At 43.1% G+C, this 11,677-nt stretch overlaps 1 protein-coding gene across 3 annotated transcripts; it reads right to left on the reverse strand.

Annotated features, from left to right (window-relative positions):
* Window positions 1-245: 245 nt before the first annotated feature.
* On the reverse strand, window positions 246-11,417 carry dlk1 (delta like non-canonical Notch ligand 1). Of its 3 annotated transcripts, XR_012393142.1 has the most exons (7): window positions 11,212-11,417; window positions 10,945-11,008; window positions 10,505-10,635; window positions 5,218-5,350; window positions 2,023-2,883; window positions 1,105-1,805; window positions 246-887 (listed from the first exon to the last, which is right to left on the reverse strand). XR_012393142.1 is itself a non-coding variant. In XM_005173564.6 (5 exons), exons 1-5 carry the CDS (start codon window positions 11,273-11,275, stop codon window positions 2,307-2,309), a joined length of 969 nt encoding a protein of 322 aa, XP_005173621.2. In that variant the 5' UTR covers window positions 11,276-11,417; the 3' UTR covers window positions 246-2,306. The 3 variants fall into 3 exon arrangements, 1 of the variants encoding a protein (XP_005173621.2); XR_012393141.1 differs by having other exon boundaries at window positions 246-1,702; window positions 1,969-2,883; XM_005173564.6 differs by having other exon boundaries at window positions 246-2,883.
* Window positions 11,418-11,677: the final 260 nt, after the last annotated feature.

Genomic DNA, 11,677 nt, shown 5'->3' on the forward strand with positions numbered 1-11,677 from the left:
TAAGGATGATAAGTAATGTGGGTAAGACTGCGTGTACAGTGAGGACTGCTGAAGTGCACATCTCTGTCTTAGTGCAGGATTTCTCCTAAATAAAATATATAAATATATGAATATGCATTATCAGTGATCTCCACAGACAGCTGCATGATTCTAAAGTGTTTTACCCGCAGTGTCCTGCTTTAAATGAATGTTTGTAATAAGGATGACTGAGCTAAAGGCCAGTGAGTGCAGAGATATAGCGCTAATGACAGAGTGAAAACAGGTTCATTTATTAGTGCTACATTAATCATCTGTTCACATCTAAATATCTGCACTCTTTACACAATCATCCTCAGGAGTGTTGTGCAGCACAAACAGCTCAACTGATCTTAAATCAAGACACAAATACTGGAGAAACAACACAAGTAAAGAGTTAAACATGAAATCAGCGACTTAAACAAGAGCCAACATCTGCACATGGAGTCAGAAACACCCCATCACCAGAGTAAACGTGTGTGTTCATCTGACGACATCAGCACATCTCTGTACGGGCTTCAGTTAGAAGAGGATTTTCTTCAGAAAACAAGACGTAATATCTGATCATTCTGCTTCTGCAGTGAACGCCTCTGTGCCTAAAAACAAGACCAAAACACTGAGACCGAATTTGAGTGTTAAGATCACAAACAGTCCCTCAGTGTGTCCAATATCAGACATTTCAACAGCAAAACCACACTCAAATCACTATACTCAATTACAGCAAACACTGGAGTGCTTAACCACATTACAGTGGAGAGTCTCAGTCCATCTGCTGTGGTGATTCTACAGCTGCTATGGTAACACAACAACTACAGTAACTGATCTGTTGTGGTGATTCTACAGTTGCTATGGTAACACAACAACTACAGTAACTGATCTGTTGTGGTGATTCTACAGTTGCTATGGTAACACAACAACTACAGTAACTGATCTGTTGTGGTGATTCTACAGTTGCTATGGTAACACAACAACTACAGTAATCAATCTGTCGTGGTGATTCTACAGTTGCTATGGCAACACAACAACTACAGTAACTGATATGTTGTGGTGATTCTACAGTTGCTATGGTAACACAACAACTACAGTAACTGATCTGTTGTGGTGATTCTACAGTTGCTATGGTAACACAACAACTACAGTAACTGATCTGTTGTGGTGATTCTACAGTTGCTATGGCAACACAACAACTACAGTAATCAATCTGTCGTGGTGATTCTACAGTTGCTATGGTAACACAACAACTACAGTAACTGATCTGTTGTGGTGATTCTACAGTTGCTATGGTAACACAACAACTACAGTAACTGATCTGTTGTGGTGATTCTACAGTTGCTATGGTAACACAACAACTACAGTAACTGATCTGTTGTGGTGATTCTACAGTTGCTATGGCAACACAACAACTACAGTAATCAATCTGTCGTGGTGATTCTACAGTTGCTATGGTAACACAACAACTACAGTAACTGATATGTTGTGGTGATTCTACAGTTGCTATGGTAACACAACAAATACAGTAATCAATCTGTTGTGGTGATTCTACAGTTGCTATGGCAACACAACAACTACAGTAATCAATCTGTCGTGGTGATTCTACAGTTGCTATGGTAACACAACAACTACAGTGATTGATCTGTCGTGGTGATTCTACAGTTGCTATGGTAACACAACAACTACAGTGATTGATCTGTCATGGTGATTCTACAGTTGCTATGGTAACACAACAACTACAGTGATTGATCTGTTGTGGTGATTCTACAGTTGCTATGGTAACACAACAAATGCAGTAACTTATCTGTCATGGTGATTCTACAGTTGCTATGGTAACACAACAAATACAGTGATTGATCTGTCATGGTGATTCTACAGTTGCTATGGTAACACAACAACTACAGTGATCGATCTGTCGTGGTGATTCAACAGTTGCTATGGTAACACAACAAATGCAGTAACCGATCTGTCGTGGTGATTCTACAGTTGCTATGGTAACACAACAAATGCAGTAACTGATCTGTCGTGGTGATTCTACGATATACTATATCACACCACAGTTTACCGTAGTGAAAACTCCAGTAAGCTATAGTATTGATCAGTTCACTGTAGTTAATGCTGGAGTTATTGTATTGTCTCCACTTCATCACAGTATGGTTCTCCAGCACTGCAGTGTCTGCTATAAATGACTCCAGTGATTTCAGCGTTCTATGTGACTGTGCTGTGTTTCAGTCTCTGTACACATGAACAGGTAGTGTAGTCGTCCCACAGTGTGTGTGTGGCTGCAGTCCTGCCGCGGGTCAGATGGAGGTGTAGTGTCTGCTGTAGCTGCTCAGCTTGATCTTCTCAGGCAGGATGATGTTCACGGTGGCCTGGTCCTGGATCAGCTCCCTCTGCTGCGCCACCAGCTGCCTGTACCTCACGTTGGCCATCCAGACCTCGCAGCGCTGGAAGAAGACGATAGCGGTGGAGCCCAGGACCACGAGGACCGTGAGGAGAGCCAGGACGGAGAAGCAGATGAGCTGACTGCGGGACGCCAGAGCGCCGGGGGTCTCCAGCGGCTTGTGGAGCGCTGTGTGGTGCTGCTGTGGCGCTTTTACTCTGGGCCTGTGTCGCTCGCACGATGACCCGCTGAAGCGGCGCGCGCACACACACCTGTAGGAGAGACCGCGCCGGACGCATCGCCCACCATTCACACACACACTGGACTTACACACGGCAGACTGGAGCTCACAGAGAGAACCAGTGAACCCAGCCGGACAGAGGCAGAAGGAGGAGCTAGAGGAGCTGGGGGAGGAGCTAGTGTTGGAGGAGGAGCTAGATGTGTTGAAGGAGGAGCTACTGGACACACAGGAGCCTCCATTCTGGCAGAGAGATCTGTAAGACAAAACAAAGCCACACACATCAGTGCACACACACGCACGCACACACTTTTGCACTGCAAAACACACTGTACACACAAACACACAGTTCTGGACATTAAAATATATACACACACACACACACACACACACTTAATTACTACATTAACACTAATACACACACACAAACACAAACGTCTAAACTGCATTGTCACACACGTACACACTATCACTGTGTAACAAAATTATACACACACACAAACACACACACATGCACAAACACACACACACATATGCACAAACGCGCGCACACACACACACGCAAACACACACACACATACATACACACACACGCACAAACGCACAAATGCACACGCGCACACACACACACACTTTTGCACTGCATTTACACACAAACACACACAGTTCTGGCCTGCAGTAAGTACACACACACATGCACAAACGCACACACACACACACACACGCACAAACCCACATGCACACACATACACACACACACACACACACACACGCACAAACGCACAAATGCACACACACACACACACTTTTTTGCACTGCATTTACACACAAACACACACAGTTCTGGCCTGCAGTAAGTACACACACACACACAAGCATACACACACACATGCACAAACGTGCAAACACACATGTACAAACACACACGCACACGCATGCACACACACACACACACACACACACACACACACATATGGACAAACGCATACACACAAAAACGTACACACACACAAATACACGCACATACACACATGCACACACGCACACACACACACAAACACACACAGTTCTGGCCTGCAGTAAATACACACACACACACGCACATGCACAAACGCACACACACACACACATGCACACACACACACATGCACACACACACACACATATGCATACACACACACACACACACACACACACACACACACACACACACACACACACACACACACACACACACACACACACACACACACAGAGCTGCTGTAGTAATGCTGTTCCTCTGTGCTTCTGTCTTTTTCCCAGTGAAAGTATCTACAGATCTATAATTCAGGAGACTCACAGTAGCAGAAGGAAAACAGACGAGTTTATAAAACAATATAATCATCAGCCCAAGAGGTCAGAATGAAAACAAGACCCGACTGAGCCACGTGTGTCCTGATATGAGCAGAATCTGTCTTCATCTGCTGCTGCTGGACTTCAGCTCAGCTCAAGGGAAACACTGAGGAGCATCACGAGGCTTCTGTAGTCATCAGACATCTGCAGGCTCTGGCCAACATAACAGCCTGACAGCCTTTACATTTCAAACTATGGAAATGAGCTGCACCTTTAATAAAAGTAGAAATAATGTCATGAACTGATTTAGTGTTGAAGGAGACTCAGAGAGAGAGACGCGTTCTGGCTGCCTGTGAGAGGGTGTGTGCGCCATGTTTCCTGTTCATGACGGTGAAGCTCTCTGTAATCTGTGATGACGCGCAGCAGAGATGGATCAGCTGTTCGGGATGTTATATCTCATGCAGCTCTTATGCTAATCTGTTTGCCATTGATCGCGTTTCATTACTGAGCTCTTGATTTCTCTGTAAAGGTCAGATAAGGTTGATCAATGCGCTCGATGATTACCGACAGCTCTGCTCACTCGTATCAATAGCAGATTCACACACTGCAAACATGCTGCTCTGACTCTGAGTTTCTGTCTTGTTTCTAGTCCAAATATGCAAAAGCTCTTAAATCAAGGAGCATTTTCTAGAAAAGCACAACATTATGGGCCCTATCATGCACCCGCCGCAATGTGGCGCAAGGCACGGTGCAATTGTTGTTTGCTAGTTTCAGCTTGGCGCAGGAGTGGTTTGAAGTGTTGCAGCACGCTGTTTAAATAGCAGATGCATTAGTAACAGCTCTGAATGGCAGAATGAGGTTTTATCGCTGTTGGTCAAGCCATGATTTTTATAGTTGTAGACGTGTGGTAACCTGCGTCTACAAAGTCACACACGAGCTGATATTTTCCAGAGTGTGGTACATTCCGCGTCACTCCCGATGTGTGGTACATTCCCTTTCTGTAAGGAATCTGTCATTGTAGCTGTGTTTGGGCACTGGTAAAAGTGTTCTGCGTCTTGTTCATTGTTTTCTAAATTCACACTCGGCCTAATCCTGACGTGCACGACATGTGAAAGGTGTCACAGGAGCTTGTGCTTCCCACTAGCCGCATTCGCTTGTGTATGAATGGAAGTCTAAGGGGTGAAACGTGTAAGAAAAGAGTAAGAAGAGCTTCATTTGCAGTGTGAACAGTGTGTCTGAGCACTAGTGAGTGTGTTACCCGTTGACTGTGCAGTGTGTCTCCTCCGTGCGGCAGTGTGTAGCAGTGCAGATGCAGACGTGTCCTCGTCCTCCTGCAGCGTCCACACATCTGGAGTCTGCAGAGCAGGGCTGCGATGAACACGGACGAACATCTGCAGGAACAACAGCACGTGCGCACACGCGCATACACACACACACACACACACACACACACACACACTGCACAATACTGACTATACAGTCAGAAGCAGAGCTGCAGTGGTGGAGTACATCTGGATTACGCAATCAGAGTCCAAAAAAACTGGAGTAAACAGAGTAATCAGATTAGCGTCACTCTTTCTGGATTACACTGTATTCACACACAAGTTGATTGCAGTTCTTCAGCTATAAACTTTCAATACACCTATTTTATGCACATTTTAGACTGAATAAAAATCTTTAATGAAACATCAAGATACACTTTAAATGGAGTGAACAGGGTAATCTTATATCACAGCGGAAACTAGATTATTCTACTAGATATTTTACTTGCGTCAGATTATTCTGCTTGCTTTAACTCTCTTCATTCTGACCCATGATTGCTGAAAACACTATCTGTTGTGCCTGTCAGGAAAAGGCTTCTTAATGTAAGAGTTTGTAGATTTCTGGACTGGAAACATGACAGAACCTCTAAGAGCAGCTCTGTGAGATATTCTGATAGTGGTGGTCGCGGTGGTTTTGCTGTGAGCGTCACGTTTTCCACTATTGGTTTTTGTAATGCTGCTGATTTCTAAATGAAGATAGTTAAAGTAAAATCATACGCTGGGATGTTGTTTATTCATCTGCCAACAGTAGCGGTGAGCTATGTTAGTGTGAAGATTGTGTAGTTAATAGTGCTGACCAGGAGTGTGACGAGATGCTCACACCACAGGACGAGACACGAGATTGGGTTCACGAGAACGAGACTTTTACACTTATTTTAAGGAATCTTCAATGATGAAATTTATGAATTTATGAAAATAAAAATCACAAACTGCTAAACTATTTAGGTGTTGTTTTTTAAATCAACTTGTCATCAATGTTTTTAACTATTAATTTAATGATTTCTATGCAGTAAAGGACATGCAAACACTGCTAAATATTCAGCTAATAGCCTACCTGGATGAAAATAGTCTTTTTATATATGATTTAAATATTAGTAAAATATTTGCTGATATATGAATGGAAAATAGAAAAAAAATCACAAACTGCAAAACAATTGTGATGCTTTTAAAACATAATTGTAACGAGCGGTTTTTATTTCTATTTTTATCTTCATGCCATTTTTGTTATTTAATTTTTAATTTTTAGTAGTTTCAATTTAATTCAGCAAGATTTAATTCCTGCCCGTCACAAACTCTGAGCTCCTGAATCCAAATATGAAGGACTGATGGGAGAGAGCTGCTGTAATGTCATATAATACCGCCAACAGCATAAGTGTGTGTTCAGTGATGATAAAGGTGTGTGTCCAGAGGTTCACTGCATGTTTGTGTGTGTGTGTGTGTGTGTGTGTGTGTGTGAACCCGCTTAGTGATGTGTCTGTGGTCTTTTACTGACTTTAGGAGAATAGTGTCAAACAGCCGTGTGTGGCTGAAATGTGGCTAAAAGACCTACACGACGGCAATAGTTTGATTACGCTCTTTACTCTGCACTTCAATAATGCGACTGAAATAGGAATACTCCACACAATTCCACTAATGTTTACGATGATTATGACTTAAGCATATCTAAAGAGATATTCCATCGCATGGGGATGAAGCATGGTTAATGTGTGGGACTGCAGTTGTAGCCTCTGTTGGACGCATCAGCCTCTAAACTCCGGTTAAAAAAGAAAAGTGGTTACGTCACGCCCGCCCGCCCGCCCGTCCGCCCGCTTAACTGAGTGACACGCACAACGCTCGAGGCCAGTCTGCTTATGGTTACCAAGTGTGATTTACAGTTCAAATCTAATCCTGCCTCCAATCTTCAGTGCTAATCTTCACCCTCACACTCCATCATAACATCACAACCCAGGTAAAAAAGTGCACTAAAATGCACTTTATTTAAGTATACCTAGTACACTTTTCAGTAATGTGCTATAAGTGCTCTATTTTCGCACACTAATTTTGTACTTAATGTACTAAAAGATAGTATTAAGTATATGTTAAGATAAACTTAATACCATCTAAGTGTACTCAACTGTGCTATTTTGAGACACCCTGAAATTGATCTAAAATGTGCTTTTAACATACTAAATCTGTATTTAAAATATATATTAAGTTACACCTAGAAATACACTTGAACCCTACTTTTAAACATTTAAAAATATTTATGACTAATTTAAAGTATAATAGTCATATATTAAAAGAATATACAAATTGTAGAAAAAAAGTGTGCTAAATACTGTATTAAAAGTATTTCGGAAAATGTACTTCTACTACAATACATTACTAATAGATTTTTAATAAAGTCAATTTAATGTAACCTTAAAATTACCACACTCAAAATCTATTTAAGTGTTAGTGATAATAGTGCATTCACATTAAGTGTACTTAAGTACAACTTTTGGGAAAATGTACTTCTACTACAATACATTACTAATATATTTGTTATATATTAACTTATTTTAAACTCAGGATTAGTATGTAAACAGTGTACTAAAACTCAACTAATGTTTTAAGCATTTAAAGCACACTTTTGAAAAACACACTAATAAAACAGTTTTGGATGTTTTTTTCTGTAGTGTACTTTATTGTAGTACACTAAAAGTTTATTTAAGTATTACTGGTATTTGGTATACTTTGGTCAAGTGTACTAAAGTCCTACTGAACAATAAACATACTTTAATTAGTATATTTATAGTGCAAAACCATCAAACTTTTATTTAACACAAAAAAAACAATTTACTAAAAATGTATTTGCGGGTATTTAAGTGTATTTTAATTGCATTTAATTATATATTTTTTTCATCTGGGAACTTACCAGACAACTTTTCACCGCGATGAGAAATCTCATCTGGATTTAATCTCACGAGATCTCATCATACGAGATCTTGTCACCTCCCTAGTACTGACGTATTTCAAAATATATATTGTGTTGCTTCAATCATAAATCAAAATTAAGGTAATCTTTAATTAAAACAAGCTAAGTAATCTTGGGGGCAGCACGGTCGCTCAGTGGAGTTGCACTGTGGCCTCACAGTAAGAAGGTTGCCTGTGTGGAGTTTGCATGTTCTCTGCATGTTGGCGTGGGTTTCCTCCGGGTGCTCCGGTTTCCCCCACAGTCTGATGCTGAATATCTGGAGCTGTCGGAGATTCAAATCATGCTGTGTGAAATGAGTTCTGACTGAAAACACATCGGCGATCACCAACAGCCAATCAGAGAGCAGCACCTGCAAGTGTGTGTGTGTGTGTACCTGCAGGCCAGCGGGAGGTTGAGGTTCATTTTCAGTTTATTTAGACCCAAGCAATGGAGGAAAAACTAGTGTAAATCTGGCAGGTGCACCTGTGAGTGTTTGACGTGTCATCTGAGCAATATGAGAACCGGCTCTAAAAAGAAAGTTGAGGAGAGATGGCTAATTCCCTTCAAATCCAGGTGAGCAAATATGTACATTTTCTACACCATTAAAGGCTTCTTTCTCATTATGAAGGTAATAACAAAAGAAATACGACGTGTGTTTGGTTGTGAGATGTAGTTTGGAAGAAGTTGTCGGCGATTCTTCCTATAGTAAAGTCATGCAGTGTGAGAGCCCCTGATGCTGATCCATCTGCAGTGTAAACAAAGCAGCGACAAAACACTGGCCCAGATAGATAAGCAGTGTGAACACATCTGTGACACGACGACTGTGAACATCCTGCAGTCTGAACTCGGCCTTACGAAATAAAGTTTATTTATAAAGTAATGTCGTATTCAATATTCAATTAATGATTCATCAATCAGACGTTTCCTAAGCCACTATAATTACCCTGAGCTCCATATGACAGCCATCTTCGTTTTGAAGAATCCCCCCTTCCACCCCTACTCCCCTGCTGAAATAAACTGCTTAAACCAGCTTAAGCTGGTTGGCTGGTTTTAGCTGGTTGACCAGGCTGGTTTTAGAGGGGGTTTGGCCTCTTCCAGACTGGTTTCCAGCCATTTCCAGCCTGGTCTTAGGTGGTCAGGCTGGAAAATGACCAGCTAAAAATAGCTTGATCAGCCTGGTTTAAGCTGGACATAGCTGGTTTTGGCTGGGCTCACAGCCTGGCCAGCTAAGACTAGGCTGGAAACCAGTCTGGAAGTGGCCAAACCCCCTCTAAAACCAGCCTGGTTGACCAGCTAAAACCAGCCAGTAGGGTGCTCCTCCTTTCCTAGATGGGTGGCACGGTGGCCCAGTGGTTAGCACTGTTGCCTCACAGCAAGAACGTCACTGGTTCTAGTCCGTACCAAGCCAGCTGACATTTCAGTGTGGAGTTTACACATTCTCCCCATGCTCACCTGGGTTTCCCCCGTGTTCCTCGTTTTCCTACCACCATCCAAAAACATGCAGCTTAAAATAATTGACTAATCCGGCATATTAGACATGCTCCTAGTCAGTAGTCATCTCTTAAGAGCGATCACTGTCTGTTCATTAGCTACTACAGCAGGGGAGTTCTCCAGATCTACCTGAGCTCAAACTCCCCTCTCGCCTAGCAAACAGGAGGGAGCCCCGGGCTCGAGGATCTTGTGAGCTCAGGGCTCTCTCCCATGACAGCATGCCAAACACGCTTTATAATCACTCATCAGCTGAACTCTGGAAACACCAACATGGTGTGGCTGAATATCAACTTGGATATAAACGGCGCTGGGAGTGAGTTGGGGGAGAGTGAAATAATCTCGTTTTCACTTTGGTATTCCATCATTTCTCCTGTCCCAGTGTCAGATTATTCAGCTTGTTTTAAAGAGAAACTCTCTTCATTCTCACTCATCATCTCTGAATACGAGACTGTATTCTCCATCACTGCACTTTAAACAGAAGCTGTTGAGGCTCTTGATGAGGATAATGTATGAAGACGTTTATATTTGCACATAGGGTTAGGGTTAACGTGCTGCTGCTGCTGCTGCTGCTGCTGATGATGATGTGACTATAAAAGTGATCATGTGTCCATCAGAATCCCACTCCACTCTCCTGCTCCAGTCTGAGGCGTCACATGCGGCTCAGCTCTAAAGTGATCTACATGTAATCCAGAAGTACTCTGACTACATCTCCATCAGTGTGTGATCTGAGAGATGACATGACTGTAACTGTAATCCTGCAGCGGGGGTGAAACCGCGGTGAGGAGTGTGTGACGGACCTCGATCGCAGCGCGCGCCGCTCCAGCCGGACTCACAGATACACTCGCCGGGAGATTCACACCAGCCGTGAACACAGTCAGCTGAGGGAACACACTGATCACACACTGCGCCTCGCCAGCCAGACTTGCACCTGCACACACACACACACACACACACACACACACACACACAAACACACACACACACACACACACACCTGTTTTATCTTCAGAAGTATCTGTAACATATGAGTCCGATGAAGACAGATAAAGCACACACACAAATAGTGGGCACACACACTCTCAAACAACACACACACACACGCACGCACACAATACACCCGCTTTCACTTTTGGAGCATCTGTAACACATGAGTCTGATGAGAACAGATTGAACACACACACACACAGCGTCTGCTCTGTGTTTACAGCTGATTCTGAACACACACACACACACATACCTGCATTCTCCAGACTGCTCACAGAACCCGTGGTGTCGGTGACATCCAGCTCCACAGTCTGGACCTAGGACACACACACACACACACACACACGCACACATACATACATACATACACACACACACACACAGTGGAGAAGAATAAACAGTGATGTGAGTGTCATTGATCATCTGTCACAAGTGACTGACAGCAGTAGACTCTGAAGATGAAGAAGATGATGATGATGATGATGGTGGTGGTGATGAAGAGCGCGCATCAGTCCCTCACCTTGAGCAGCAGCGCAGCAGAAGAGCAGCAGAAAGCAGAACCCGAGCCGGAGAAACACACTCATCCTGCCGCGATCCTCGCACTCACATGCTCACGGTCTACCACAGCTGGACATCTCTCAACTAGTGCTCGAACTGAACACTAACTAGTGCACTAACTAAGCAGCTGCAGACACGCGGGAAACACAGCAACTCCTCGGAGAAACTAAACCAGTCAATCAGTCCGCGCGCCGCCGCTCAGCCGAAGCCCCGCCCACAAACACCGACAGACACACCCACCAACAGCACAATCAGCGGGCATTTACAATAGCCACACACACACACACACACACACACACTCACACACACACAGCGAGAAAACACATTAGCAATTAAATAGTAATAAGAGAGAGCTTCTAACATGATGGAAACAGTAATACACTATAGAAAACGCTTTATCAGACAGCACAACTGTATTCAATGATTTA

The sequence above is a fragment of the Danio rerio genome, chromosome 17 (genome assembly GCF_049306965.1).
Source record: "Danio rerio strain Tuebingen ecotype United States chromosome 17, GRCz12tu, whole genome shotgun sequence".
Taxonomy (NCBI): domain Eukaryota; kingdom Metazoa; phylum Chordata; class Actinopteri; order Cypriniformes; family Danionidae; genus Danio; species Danio rerio.

Bases quoted from the DNA above. Each gene is read 5' to 3' on its own strand.
- dlk1 (XM_005173564.6), bottom strand. From the start codon at position 11,275: ATGAGTGTGTTTCTCCGGCTCGGGTTCTGCTTTCTGCTGCTCTTCTGC. The intron at 10,636-10,944 runs GTATGTGTGTGT...GTGTGTGTGCAG, and splicing joins GAGCAGTCTGGAGAATGCAG to GTGCAAGTCTGGCTGGCGAG. The intron at 2,884-5,217 runs GTAACACACTCA...TTTGTCTTACAG, and splicing joins ACACACTGCACAGTCAACGG to ATCTCTCTGCCAGAATGGAG.